Below are 13,968 nucleotides of genomic sequence, written 5' to 3'. Positions count from 1 at the left end.
ATGTGGCTGTTTTCTGACAGTTGACCAGTGTTTAAACATTTTTAAGTCACTTTTTTAAAATCCTCATGGGAGGATATGCTTATGGATTTATTTTCGTTTTTAGAGAGAGGGGTAGTGTGTGTGTGGGGGGGGGGAGACATCTATCGGTTGCCTCCGGCATGTGCCCTGACTTGGAATCGAACCCCCACCCTTTGGGTGTATGGGAGGACGCTCCAACCACCTGAGCCACACGGCCAGGGCTTTAAGTCACCTTTCCAATAAAAATTTAATATGCTCAGTTTCTGATTCTCTCTTAAAGCAAAAACAATTTTATTTGAATGGCATTTAGAACGATGTTTGGATGCGTTCAAGCAGCCCCTGTGCGTTGTGTTGGTGGGTGCACTGTTTAGCCAGTGGGGCCTGAAACTCTCTTCCTGTCTCCTGTGCTCCTGCCTGAGCGAGCCACCAGCTGTGCTGAGCCGGTGGCCGCACATGCGCTCTGCCTGGCCGGCTCCTTGGGCCTAGGAGGCGTTGGAACGCGGAGCTTTCTAAGACTCTTTTGCGTGTGTTGCAGCTCGTTCCGATCCCTGTGGGAGGAGGACAGTAAAAGAGTTTCTCAGAGAGGACGGTGACCTCAGTGTAAATGGGGAGTCGTGTAAGTATGGCCTCGTCTCACACCCTGCTCTTGGGTGATTCCCAGGTTGCACGCAGGCCCCTGACGCTGGGGCATCACTCCGTGAACTCGCGCCTCCCTGGGTGGGTGGGGCGGCCAGAGCTGCTGCTTAATCCTTAACAATAGAAGCCAGTGCCACCAGGTTCATTTGCTTTGTCTTTTCTCTTTTTCATAATCGAGTTTCCTATTTTTTCAAACTGCCATTGTTGTGCACAGTTTTCGAAGGGACAAGGTTTGCATATTAACTGCTTGTCACCACCACCCACAGGCAATGACTGTCGGGGGACGGGCACGGAGCACCTCGAAACCCACACAGCCACCCTCCTGCGGTCCCCCAGGACAGAGAGGGCAGCAGGGACCGCGCAGCCCACCCTGTCTCGTGCAGGTTGTCTCTCACTCTCTTCCATTTTTGTCATGTTCTCCACAAATGCCTGTTGTTCCTTGTCTACATTTGGAATTCAGATGCCCATTAAAAAAGGACAGGATTTGAGTTAACTTTGGTTTAAAATATGGAGACTATCTCTGTTGCAAACTTATTTGTAAGTGTATTTAGTGTGAATTAAATGAATGATGAAAGAACTTACTTGAGGTTTAATTAAAGGTTTAGCTCAGCGATGGCTGTCTGCCCCTCCCCGGGCAGCAGGGAGATTTACATAGAGTTAGGTGTCCGGTTTGTACCTGTAAGTTTCTTGGTAAAGGGGCACCTTTTAAGGGGAGCCTTTTTTTTTTTTTTTAAAGCTGAGCTTCAAAAATAGTTGTCAACTGTTAATTAATAAACATAAAGCAGTCGACTTTCAAAACCCTCTTAAACCATATTTCTTTGTATATCAGCCATGTCGGAATTACTTAGTAGTTTCAGGAGTCGGCACACACATGCTAATAGGAGTGGATAAGTCGGCAATCACTCTTAAAAACCAAGCAGAATGGCTTGCTCAGGGGTGTCGTGCGTAATGTGCACTGTGACGGGGCGCTGTGTGCTTGCTTCTCGCACCCGTGGCCGCTGCACTCCAGAGCCCTCCCGCTGGGCAGCGTTGGCCCATTGGTGTCCATCTGGTCCTGAGTGGTCCTGTCTCAGCTGAGCGTGTTCACTGGCGTCTGTGGGGTTTTACATACCTCTCTCCGTGTGAATCCGAGGACACTGCCGCCAGCCTGCGGGCAGCTGCCCCGCCATGGCGTCTGCGGGCAGAAGGGAGGGAGGCGTTCCCACAGCAGCCTCGTCTGAGTTCATGTCAGTGTCTTGCTTGGATGCTTTGTTTTTGTTTCTCTGGAGAAGGGAGTTGATTCCTCAGGAGAATTGGGGTAAAACCAGACTAGCAGGTGTGTCCTGCCGTGTGGTCGCTGTGGAGAGCTACTACTCTGGGGTCTTGTGTGTGAGTGTGCCCCCTGCACGCGTCTGTCTGCCACAGGTCACGTCGCGGAGCGGGCGCTGCGGAGGATCGGAGCTGCAGCGCGGTCTGTGTCGCAGGCCGTGTGGTCGGCCCTCTGGTTGGCCGCGGCGGCTCCAGGTGGTTATGCTGGCTGGCTTTGTGCTCACACTCTCCCAGGCTGGGCCGCTAACACCCAGTGAACGACTCCCCTAACCAGAGAACACCCCACGCTTGGCCCGTGCTTGCTCCTCCTGTGGAGCGCTTCCTTCTGGGCTTGGTACATGGGCTCTGTCCTCAGTGTCCGGTGCTGTGAGGGTCTGGCCGCCTGGTTTGGCTGTCACTGAGATGCATGCTCTGTGTCCCCTCCCAGTCGTGTCTGGTGTGCTGACGAGCACTCTGTGTGGCTGCAGCCTGTGCTGTCCGTGTTGGAGCATGTGGATTCCTGCTGTGCTGACCAGCATCCCTTAACATACCTGCTCCTGAACTGCAACCCCTCAACTTCCCAAACGTCTATCCATCAATTTCCCGGTGCTCCCAGCTTGGCCGTCACTAAAGCAGTTCGCTTAGGAGCCTGGCTTTCCTAAGAACGCTCCCGGGACTGTCTGGTGTTATCCTCTTTCAGGGAAGGCAGCCTCTGGCGTGTTCTGGTGGCTGGGGAGCGGATGGTACCAGTTCGTGACTTTGATTTCTTGGCTGAACGTGTTTCTTCTTACAAGGTAAGGAAACTGACGTCACATCCGCTTTGTGTTTTTTTTTTTTAATTTCTTTATTGATTAAGGTGTCACATATTTGTCCTCATCCCCCCATTCCCATCCCACACCCCTCCCCCCGGATGCCCCAACCCCCTGTTGAACTTAACCGTTGGATAGGCTCATATGCATGCACACAAGTCCTTTGGTTGATCTCTCCCCCCTCCTCCCAACCTCCTCTATCCTCCCTCTGAGGCCCGATAGTCCGATCGATGCCTCCTTGTTTCTGGTTCTGTTCTTGTTCCTCAGTCTATGTTGTTCATCATTTCCCCTAGATGAGCGAGATCATATGTCACTAGATATATACTTATAAGAACTGAATGTGAGACGAGCAATAATAGTTATGCTGACAGGCAAATGAGTCAGTCTGTAGTGAGTTTCTTTCTGGACCAACAGTTCTTTTGAGACCCAATTTCAATGTCCACCAGTTCCTTATGTGTACATGTCAGCACTGACCCCTCAGCTCTGGATGGTGGACAAATGGTGTTATCGGAGGTCCGACGCTTTGTGTTTTAAAGAACTGATTTTGTGCCCTAGCCAGTTTGGCTCAGTGGATGGAGCTTTGGCCTGTGGACCGAAGGGTCCCGGGTTCGATTCTGGTCAAGGCTCCTCCCCGGCCTGGGCCCTGGTCAGGGTGCCTGCAGGAGGCAACCCATCAATGTGTTTCTCTCTGTCTTCCCCTCTCTCTTCTCTCTCTAAAAGATCAATGAAAAAATATCCTTGGGTGAGGATTAACAAAAAACAAACTGGTTTTGTGCTAATTGTAGGACATCGTTTGATTTATTGTTTTATAATGATTTAGCTTATATTTATAGTCTTTTTTTTTTTTTTTTAATATATTTTATTGATTTTTTACAGAGAGGAAGGGAGAGGGATAGATAGTTAGAAACATCGACGAGAGAGAAACATCGATCAGCTGCCTCCTGCACATCCCCCACTGGGGATGTGCCTGCAACCAAGGCACATGCCCTTGACCGGAATCGAACCTGGGACCCCCGAGTCCGCAGGCCGACGCTCTATCCACTGAGCCAAACCGGTTTCGGCTATTTATAGTCTTGTAGTATGGTATGTTAATGCCCTGCATTCACCTGTCATTTTATGTTTTACGAAATGCTTTCATGTTCTTAAGGGAGGGTCACTCAGGGAGGAGGCCCTGTCAGTGCTGGGGCAGCTCCCACGGCCCAGGTTACCTCGGGGCCCATGAGTGAGGCACCCCCCTCCCCCCCCCCCCCACCCGTGCTCCCAGCGTGACCTGTGTGTGCTTGTTGACCTGGGCCCAAGCCACCACTTAGAGGCAGGGCTCCTGCAGTGGAGACACACCTGGTGGGAAACTGTACCTGCATTTCTAACCTGTGGGCTCCTCTCATGGGACCTGAGGGCAGGAGGGGAGGTGTCACCTGGAGAGGTCAAGTGAACAGGGACCCCTGCCTTGTGCTTCCTCACGGCAAATGTTGGCCTTATTCCTAGGTGCCTTCGGAATATTTGCAAGGTTCTCATCGTGCTCATTCCACTACTCCTCTTCCTCGGTGAGTAAGATGTGACCGCGTTCCCTGGGAGGGCCACTGCACACCACCTGGAGGCGCTGAGTGAGCGTCGGGCATCGGTGCCCCTTGTGGGAGGCGGTGTGCCTGTGCCGACCGCGACCGCGTGGTTTTCTCTCCTTCAAGGTGCCGGCCTTTCCTTACGAGGCCAGGACGGCTTCCTCTCCCTCCTGCCTGTGTTCAACTGGACACACACGCTCAGAACACAGAGGGTGGATGACCCCAAAGACATGTTCACACCTGATACTTCTCACCTGAGCCAGCCTCCAGAGGTAACCAGTTAAAGGCCTCCCCTGGCATTGCAGGTGCAGGGCTGCCCTGTTTTAGGAAATGCTTTTAAATATCAAGCTCCTTAAATGCTCTGAAATAGTACAAGTAATGCACCTGTAAAGTTGCCGCCTAGTTCAGTAAATTTCATTGAAGAATAATAGTGTTCATTACTTTGGGGAATGTAGAAAGTACAGAGAAGAAAATGAAAACCACCACTAGCTTGCCATGTAAGGAAATTCACCAATGGGCATTTTTGCATATTTTCCTTTCATGTATTTGTGTGCATTATAGTTAACATTTTGCCGTAATATTCTGTCTTGTAGTTGTTTTTTTGGGGGGAGGGGGGGTTGTTAAAGATTTTTTATTGATTTTTAGAGAGAGGGAGAGAAACATCAATGTGAGAGTGACACATCAGTGGGCTGCCTCCCGCCCACCCTATACTGGGATTGAGCCCGAAACCCGGCACATGCCTCGGCCGTGAATGACGTGGCGACACCTTGGTGCACAGGATGGCCACGGCCACAGCCACAGCCACACCGGCCAGGCTGCTTTGTAGCTTTGACTTACCCTGATGCTGGTTTAATGTCTCCCTCGCGTTGCTGTGGAAATGTCTCCTTCCTGGCTTAGGGTGCTGCGGAGGCGTCTCCCTGGCGTTGGATGAGTGAGGTGGAGAGGCAGGTGACCTCGCTGTCCGGACAGTGCCAGAGCCGTGACGAGAAGCTGCGAGAACTGACAGCTTCGCTCCAGAAGCTGCAAGTGCGGGTGGACCAGATGGACGATGGGGGTGCCAGGGTGTCGTCCCTGGTGACCAGCGTGGTGGGGCAGCACTTGAAGGACCTTGGAGCTGGCGGGCTGCTGGGCTCCCAGGTAAGGCTGGGAGGCCCTCGCCGCGTTTTCTCTGGGACCAAGGTCAGGAGGACACAGCCGTGGGACCTGGTCCTGCTCTTCATTTCGGACCTTAAGAAAACCAGCATCAGTGTTGAGGAGGGTGGGCTGACGGTTCTTTCCTTGAGAATACCAAGTAAGTTAGATATGCACGTAGCTGCTCGTGTCTCCACGTGGGACAGCAGCTGCTCTGCGTTGCTACGCTGCAGGGCGAGCTTGGAGTCCCACCCACAGCCTGGATCCCCAGGGCATCTAGCTGAGGCCCCTGAGTGCTCTCCCAGCACGGACGCTCCTGACAGGGAGCTCCCGAACAAGAGGGTGGCCAGCAGGCCGCCCTTAGTGCATACGGTTCATTTGAGTTCTCCTTTGAAGAAAAAAATGACATTTAGGAAAAGAAGAATCCGTTTCTCTGGTGTTGAGATTCTAGGTTTGGTTGGCTCAGTTAAGCTTCGCCGTCTCCCATGGTTGCCTGAGCACTGTGGCCATGTTGACCCCAGAAGGAACCCCAGCTTTGCGGCAGGCAGCCACGTGGTGTCTTTTCTCCTGAGCTGCTAGCACGGTCTTGGGTCTCTGACGTGGCGGTGGAGACGAGAGCCTTGGTGGGTGGTGAGCCCTTGCGGTGCTCTGCCACGCTGTGACCAGACGCGCTCCACACTTGGGTGTTCTGTGTCGGATAACTTGCCGGGTTTGGTTATTTGACGCTTCCTTTCTCTGCCATTTGTCCTCTCATTTCTCTCCAAGGCTGACTCGGGGACCTCCCACCACCAGCAGGAATCGCGCATCTCAGACTTGGAGGCTCTTCTGGGAAAGCTGGCGGGAAAGTTGGAGGTATTCCTTCTCGACACTGTGGCCTCGGCAACGTGCTCTCCTACATGAACGCCCACGAGGGTCGGTGCTGGCATGCCCCAGCCTTGAAAGTGCCCTTTCGGGTATCGGCTGCCGTCCTTGATGGACGTGAAGAAGGCCTCTGCCAGGCCAGGGTTTCCCTGGGAGGTTCCGTGTGTTGCCGTGATGCTTCATGAGCATGTCCAGCTCATGGTCCGAGGTGTCTTTTGAGGGGAGGCCTGCGCCCAGGGATCGGCCAGGGCAGGGCTGCGGACGCCAGGGGCCGGCTGAGTCTGTGCCTCCTGCTTGTCACAGCCACCTCCAGAGGCACCTGTGTGCAGAGGAGAAGTCAGTTTCTGGAGGGAAAGTCTGTATCTCAGATGCTGATGGAGGCAGAGAACGGAGGCCAGGTGCTGGGCTGGCACAGAGCAGGGCACAGCAGGAGGCTGTTGGCTGACCCAGCGCAAGGCAGGGCACAGCCACAACCGAGTCAGAACAGTGAGGCCTGCCCAGCAGGTGCGAGAAGGCCTGGTGCTGAGGCAGGGCTCACCTGTCTCCTGGGCCTGAGGCTGCGAGAAGGCCTGTCCACCTGGCGCAGAGCCCGCTCCTGCGCTTTGAGCGGACCCTGCCACCGCCCTTCATGTGGGCGTGTGTGTTTCTGTTCTGTGCTGCCACGGAGGTGACGGCCAGGGCCCTGGGCTGGTCTGGAGCCGCGGATGTGGGACATGCACCAGCTGCTCCTGTGTGACTGCTCCTCTCTGTGTCTGAAAAGCAAACCCTTCCCTCCAGCTGGCAGCCCGGGCTGGGGCTGTAGGGGAGGAACCCAGGCGGCGTGGTTATACACTACCTAGGTGTGTGTAGTTAGCCACGTGGTGGCTCCATGAAAAGCCAGCATGGCATCATGAAAACAGATGGTTTCTCGTGCTCTCTAGGCCATCCAGAAGGAATTGGAGCAGACCAAGCTGAGGACAGAGAGGTAGGAGGCTCAGATGCACCATGTTCGGCGTGTCGTGGGGCTGCCACCTGGGGTGACGAGCTCCGGAGGGGACGCAGAGCTGTGTGTCTTCCTGGGAGGGGTCTGTTGGGTCTGCTGCTCTCCTCACAGCACCCCAAGGGCAGGGCACCCCTTGCTTTGACTTGGAGTGCTTAGAGGGCCACCCTCGAGGCGCAGATAAGCCCAGGCTCATGTCACAGTGGGAGGACTTGGTGCCTGGAGCTCTCTGGCACGTGGGCATCGAAGCTCAGCCCTTGTCCTGTGGGCAGGGCCTGCGTGTGAGATGGGCCTTTGTACCCCACTGCAGCTGGCCCCTCGGGGCAGGGCTCCGGCCTTCTAGCCGTCCCTCTGCCGCCCAAACAGCCTGGTGCCTCAGCAGGTCCTGGGCTCCTCACTGCGCCCCGTGCGCTTCCCTCTACAGCCAGCCCTCCCCCAAGCCCTTGGACACTGGACTCCCCTTCTCACTCTTCACTCCTTAATTTCATCACACAAGTCCCTTCCCCGCCCTCTAGTTGGTCTAAATACAATACCTTCACCCTTCGTTGCTCAGTGATTCCTGAGGCTCAACCGGGGACCTTGTCCCCTCTGGCTGCTGTGTCTGGCCGGCGATCGGCCGCATCAGCACACGTGGGGCAGGTGCACCCTTGGGGAGGGGGACCCTCAGGGACCCGGCCCGAGTGTGTGAAGCTCCTGTGCATGAGGCGCAGGCTGACGTCACCCACTGTGTCTGGGGCCGTGCTTCTCCCGAGTTCACTGAGCCTGTTCTCCCCCCACCCCGACCGCCAGCACGCCCGGGCAGGAGCAGCACCTGCTGTCCATGGTGGCGCAGCTGGAGCGCGAGCTGGAGCACCTGAGGTCAGACATGGCAGCGTGGCAGCCTCTGAGGAGCAGCTGTGAGGAGGCCCACACGGTCCTCGGAAAGGTAAGCCTCCTCCGACCCTACATTGCGGGGTTGTAGCGAGTAGAGCGCCTGCTTCCGCGGCTGCCCAGGCGCTGTTCTGTACACGAGTGTGCCGAGCAGTAACGCCTGTGGGCGTTTCTGGAAACAGTGATGTTTAAAGTGCTCTGTGCCCCTCACCCGGGGACCTCAGTGCTGGGTGGGCGAGGCTGGACGCGGTGGCGCCTCCTCCTCGGCCTGAGACGCAGGCTCCACTATGCTGTGCCCCCTCCCACTCCTGTTCTCTGATCTACTCCAGCCTGTCTGGAGGGGCTCTTCCATTTAACTGAAGGGGGAAATCACTGGCCGGCATGGCTCAGTAGTTCAGCGCAGCCTATGAACAAGAGTTCAGGGTTTGATTTCCGCTCAGGGCACGTGCCCAGGTTGGGGGCTCGATCCCCAGTCGGGGGCAGGCAGGAGGCAGCCGATCAATGACCCTCGCTCATCCTTGATGTTTCTGTCTCTCTCCCTTCCTCTCTGAAGTCAATAAAAACATGTTAAGGCGGGGGTGGGGGTGGGGGTGGGGGGTGGCATTTCCATGATGGACGTGAAGAACTGGGGGACACTGCCATCGTATCTAAGGTGAGGGGCATACGGAGCCGTACTGATTTCTCGTCTGTGTCCTCGTGATTTTATAAGGTCGATGCCCAAGTCCGAGAGACGGTCAGACTCCTGCTTTCCGGCGACCAGCAGGACGGTTCCCTGGACTGGCTGCTGCAAAAGCTGTCTGCGCAGTTTGTCAGCAAGGGCGACCTGCAGGCTCTGCTGCGAGAGCTGGAGCTGCAGATACTGAAGAACATCACCCACCACATTTCTGTGACAAGGCAGGGCCCAACCTCTGAAGCCATCATGGCCGCGGTGACCTCGGAGGGGACTTCTGGGATCACAGAAGCGGTAGGTGGAGAGGGAGGGAGGTGACACTGTGGCGAGGGCGATGAGGGCCGGGTCCTGCACATCGGGACGGGCGGTGACAGGGTGGGTGCTCAGCCAGGGAGGTGCAGAGGTCGTGGGCGCCCAGGTGGCCCTGCTGCTGGGGAGGACTACTCTGCCAACCTCTGTCCCAGAGTCCGGTTGCCTGGAGCCGCACACCTGCGGTCGTGTCTCCCATCACACAGAACCAGGCCGCAGTGCCTGCTCTGAACCTGCGTGGCCACCTCTGTGTGCCAGGAGCTGGGGCGGTGGGAGCCCTGTGGGCAGGGTGGGCGCCCTCCCATGCCCGCCCGTGGCCCCGCCCGGGTGCAGGCTGCAGTTTGGATTTCCCAAACATCCCCATGCCTGTCGTCCGCAACACAGCTACTGACAGTGCTCTCCCTGAAACGCCGGGCCTCCGCGCCTGCTGCTAACACGTAGCCTTGTCTCCCCTCCCCTGGGCCCCCTCCTGCGCTGCCTCCCCCAGCAAGCTCGCATCATCGTGAACAACGCGCTCAAGCTGTATTCCCAGGACAAGACCGGCATGGTGGACTTCGCCCTGGAGTCTGGCGGTGAGTCACCTCTGGTGACTGCCAGAGGCACTGCTGGCAGGTGCAGCCGTAGGGGCTGCCACTCCCCGTCCAGCACCAGGACTCACTCGGGCTTTCAGGCCTGGCTCTCCCCACGCACAGCGCTGTGGTGAGGCCGTCCGGTAAATCTCAGTTGGGGGCCTTTCCGCGGCTCTAGGGCTCTGCCAGCTGTCAGGGTCCCCCCACAGTGGTTGGCTGGTTGCTGTGGTCTTGAGTGTCGTGCAGTGTGTGTGTCAGCGTTGCAGGTGTACGTGCTTGTTGTTGTGTATCCTCGCTTGATAGGTTTTTATTGTTTTTCGAGAGAGAGGGGTGAGGGGAGAGAGAGAACATCCATGTGAGAGAGAAACATCAGTTGGTTGCCTCCCGCACGCACCCAAACGGGATGGAACCCGCAATGGCCACGGTGCTTTTTTTACGAATTGAAGGCAGCCCCAGCAGGAGGACACTCGCTGTGTGGTGACCCTGCTTTTGTGCTGGTCGCCGAGGTGACCTGCACGGAGGTCAGTCACGGGCAGCAGGCAGTTTCTTCCCGTGTCTCCCAGGAGGCTGTGCTTGCGTGTGGGTGCGGGCTCCTTCCGGAACTTGGCGAGCCTCTCTCCAGCCCCTGCCTCCTGCCGGGATCGCAGTCCCCGAGACAGGTCCGCAGCCATAGGCCTGCAGCAAACTGTAGAGAGAGGCGGGGCTCCTCACCGAGTGAGGAAAGTGTGGTCTGTTTGGGCTGTGTGCCGCCTGCCTGCAGGCTCCAGACCGAGATCGCAGGCCACTGTACTGAGAAATGAGACTGTGGCTCAGGGAAGGGTTGGGGCCACGTACATGCCTTCGTCACCTGACCTCTGTGACGTTGGATCAAACACGGGAAGGTTTCCATGAAGAAATCGTGGATGCTCATAGGACAGGAGAGAGAAAGACTGAGTGACTTCACATCCGGTCGGTGGGGAGGTTTTGCCACCCTCCGTTTTATAGAGCATCTCGGGTTTCTGAATGTGTCATGTTAGGGATTACAGGTTGTCCTGAGAAAAGGAGGTTCTTAATGCGCTGTCGTGTGTTGAAGGGTTGGAGTCTGCAGGGGCGATGGTGATCTCACGCACTGGCCGCCTATTTAGTTTGCCTCATTCCAGCAGCTTAGGAAGGAGGGGGCCTGACCCCCCTACCCCCCAGCAGCTGGCCGTGGGCCTATTAAGTCAACCCTCTCACCCTCACGGGTCAGGTAGCAGCGGGCCTGATTGGATTCATTATTATTCATTTAAGAACATGAGCAGCCTGGCTGGTGTGGCTCAATTGGTTGGAGTGTCCTCCCACGCACTGAAAGGTTGTGGGTTCGATTCCTAGTTAGCCCGTGCCTAGGTTGTGGGTTCGATCCCTGATTGGGGTTAGGGTGGTACAGGAGGCAACCAACCCATGTTTCTCACATTGATGTTTCTCTCCTTCTTCCCCTTCCTCTCTCTAAAGTCAATAGAAACATATCCTTGTGTGAGGGTTTTAAAAAAACCATGAACAAAAGTTTATTCAGAGTTGCTGTCCCAAGAGGTGCAGGCAGGCAGGGAGCAGCCATGTTTAAGGGCCTCCCGTGTTGGCCGGTGCACACTGCGCAGCTGAAAGCCAGCACCTCCTGGCACTGGACTTGGACCAAGTGGGGCTGAGCGGGGGGCTGACCTAGAGTACCAAGGCCAGCTCCTCCCTGCGGGGCTGGCGGGCTATTCCGGAGGCGGGCTCAGACCCTGACACAGGTCGCTGCTTCCAGGGGGCAGCATCCTGAGCACTCGCTGCTCCGAGACGCATGAGACCAAGACGGCGCTCATCAGCCTGTTTGGCATCCCGCTGTGGTACTTCTCCCAGTCGCCCCGCGTCGTGATCCAGGTGAGGAGCTCCGTCTGGGCCCCTGCCCGGTGGCGTGTGCTTGGCGGCTGGCATACTCGGGGTGCCCATTGTGACCAACTCTGTGATGTATTTTTAGCTTTTTGTAAAGGTGTAGGGTACCTGCAGGAGTGTGTGCCCTCGTCTGTGTCCACTCAGTGAGTTTTCACACAGCGGACACATGCGGGCCAGCACCCCCAGCCCCTCTTGTCCCCTCGCCCCAAGGTTGGCTTGTAACTCAGTCCCATCTTGTCTGAGGTGTGAGCTGCAGGGCCCGCTGTGCGAGTCAGCTATGCCTGCTCACGCCTGAGAGAGCGGGGTGAGCACCCCCAGGCGGCACACACACAGGCCCCGCGATTCCGGGCGGTGTGCCTTCCCGGGGCCTCCCTCCTGCACTGGTCTCAGGTCCCAAGGCTGCATGAGGAAGAGTGTAAAGCATCAGATACATTCGTTCGGCCTCAGGACTAAACTGCTGCCTTACATTATAATGTTTTTGGAAGAAAATTTAAATTATTTTTTAACATGAAACATTCACGGTAGCGACCTTTCACTTAGAAACCACACACTCAGCCTGAAAGAGCTCAGGAAGGAGCTGAGCGGGGAGTGAGTGCCGTCCATGGGCAGTGCTGGCCTTGGCCCTGCCCTGGCACTCGCCTGTCCTAGGTGCTGCTGGTGTCTGACCTACGTAATGCTGGCTCCTCGGTTCCCAGCACTCACCAGGCCCTGGTCCACAGGGTCGCTCACCCACGTACCTCAGCTCTGCATGGCCTTAGGCGCACGGTCTGCCCTGTGCCATCGTGCTGGCCTGGGTCCCACCATGTCCCCTGGAGGTCAGGAGGCAGCTGTCCTCTGCATGGTAGACGTGCGGGGCAAGAGTGAGCCGTGCCTGACCGGGAAGGAGGAGAGGGTGCCGGCTGTGCTGGGGCAGCAGCAGTGGTGGCTGCTCGCAGGAAGGAATGTGTGCCTTCGCAGGGACAGCTGGCGGAGGATGAGCTCCCTCCGACGGGCACGGCAGTCCCGGGCTCAGGCCACACCTCCTAGGAGCACAGCCGCAGCTCACTGAAGGCTGCCACATCAGGACCCTGCAGAAACCCACTGGGCACAGAGCACCGAGGGCTGTAGGGAGTGAGAGCGTGGCCTTGGGGTGGCCGCTCCTTCGGACGGCAACGAGTATTTAGGGCCCAGGCCCCTTCTCACAGGGCGAGCAGAGGGGCACAAAGAACCGAGAATGAGTATCTTTTCCTCGTGTCATTCCACCCTGCCCCTCCCTCCCGCCTGGTCTGGGCCGCACCGCAGAGCCGCCGGCACCAGGGCAGGGCCTCCTCTGCCGTGGAAAGGACTCTTGCCGCCTGTGTCCTGGGTCGGGTCATTTTGTGCCCTCGCCAGCGTCCCCGGGTGGAAGTGGGCATGCGGGTCAGAGGCCCATGTGCCGGCTGGGCTTCCTGAGCTTGGCCAGCGCCCCACAACTCGGCACAGGCGCCCACCTCGGGATGATGAGAGTCTGCTCGGTGAGCCCCGGGCCACCTGCCACACAGACTCGGTTCCCGGTCCCATGTGAGCTGGACGTCCTTGTGGCTGGGGACATTGACACCCCATGTGGCCTAGGGGGTGCGTCTCGCCCATTTTCCCTGCGGTTCTGGCCATGTGAGCTCCGTAGAACTCACTCACCTGTGGGAGGCAGTCACTCTTCCCCAGGTTGTCTTTCGATTTGGCTTATGGTGACTTTTTACCCCGCAAAATGCTTTTACTTTTATTTCAGTGGTACCCGTCTTTCCTCTTACTGCTCTGCTTTATGAATGGCGACGCGCTTGCCCAACTATTAAGTGTTAGTGTTTGCCTTTCCCCAGCCTGACATCTATCCAGGGAACTGCTGGGCGTTCAAAGGCTCCCAGGGGTACCTGGTGGTGCGGCTGTCGATGGAGATCCACCCGACCAGCTTCACCCTGGAGCACATACCAAAGACGCTGTCGCCCACGGGCAACATCACCAGCGCCCCCAAGGACTTCTCCGTCTACGTGAGTATGCTCGCACCGGAGGCCCGCTTCCCTCTGGAGCTTCACAGGCAGCGTGGGCCCAGCGGAGGGACAGTCACGTCTCAGTGATGGAGGAACACCTCCCTCACGGGCGAGGAGTTCGAAAGCCCTGAATGAAATGCCCGGGTGGCAGCCTCGCAGAGGCCCTGGTCTCCGCGGTGATGAGACGGGTTTCCCCGATCCTGCTGGAGAGATGCCGTCCGCTGGTGTCATTTCCACGGTCCGGTGACCATCTGGTTTTGCTTTCAGGGACTAGAAAATGAGTATCAAGAGGAGGGGCAGCTGCTGGGACAGTTCATGTTCGACCAAGAGGGGGAGTCGCTCCAGACCTTCCCCGTCCTGGTGAGCACTTGCAACGCACA

General features: G+C 57.1%; 1 protein-coding gene across 6 annotated transcripts in view; it reads left to right on the top strand.

Annotated features, from left to right (window-relative positions):
- Positions 1-13,968, top strand: part of SUN1 (Sad1 and UNC84 domain containing 1) — a 43,219-nt gene that overhangs the window by 27,201 nt on the left and 2,050 nt on the right. Inside the window, exons 8-22 of one of the 6 annotated variants that reach the window (XM_028131929.2) lie at positions 554-634; positions 921-1,037; positions 2,059-2,157; positions 2,642-2,735; positions 4,236-4,294; positions 4,436-4,581; positions 5,207-5,446; positions 6,206-6,292; positions 7,222-7,265; positions 8,070-8,205; positions 8,860-9,114; positions 9,617-9,701; positions 11,461-11,576; positions 13,421-13,588; positions 13,856-13,948. In XM_028131929.2, coding sequence (XP_027987730.2) covers positions 554-634; positions 921-1,037; positions 2,059-2,157; positions 2,642-2,735; positions 4,236-4,294; positions 4,436-4,581; positions 5,207-5,446; positions 6,206-6,292; positions 7,222-7,265; positions 8,070-8,205; positions 8,860-9,114; positions 9,617-9,701; positions 11,461-11,576; positions 13,421-13,588; positions 13,856-13,948 — 1,820 coding nt within the window. Of the gene's footprint in view, positions 1-532; positions 635-920; positions 1,038-2,058; positions 2,158-2,641; positions 2,736-4,235; positions 4,295-4,435; positions 4,582-5,206; positions 5,447-6,205; positions 6,293-7,221; positions 7,266-8,069; positions 8,206-8,859; positions 9,115-9,616; positions 9,702-11,460; positions 11,577-13,420; positions 13,589-13,855; positions 13,949-13,968 lie in introns of all 6 variants that reach the window. The other 5 variants (XM_054718277.1, XM_028131938.2, XM_028131939.2 and 2 more) reach the window with 5 other exon arrangements.

This window comes from Eptesicus fuscus, chromosome 6 (genome assembly GCF_027574615.1).
Source record: "Eptesicus fuscus isolate TK198812 chromosome 6, DD_ASM_mEF_20220401, whole genome shotgun sequence".
Taxonomy (NCBI): Eukaryota; Metazoa; Chordata; class Mammalia; order Chiroptera; family Vespertilionidae; genus Eptesicus; species Eptesicus fuscus.
Note: the sequence above shows the minus strand (reverse complement) of the source record. Positions and strands in the feature narration are given on the sequence as shown.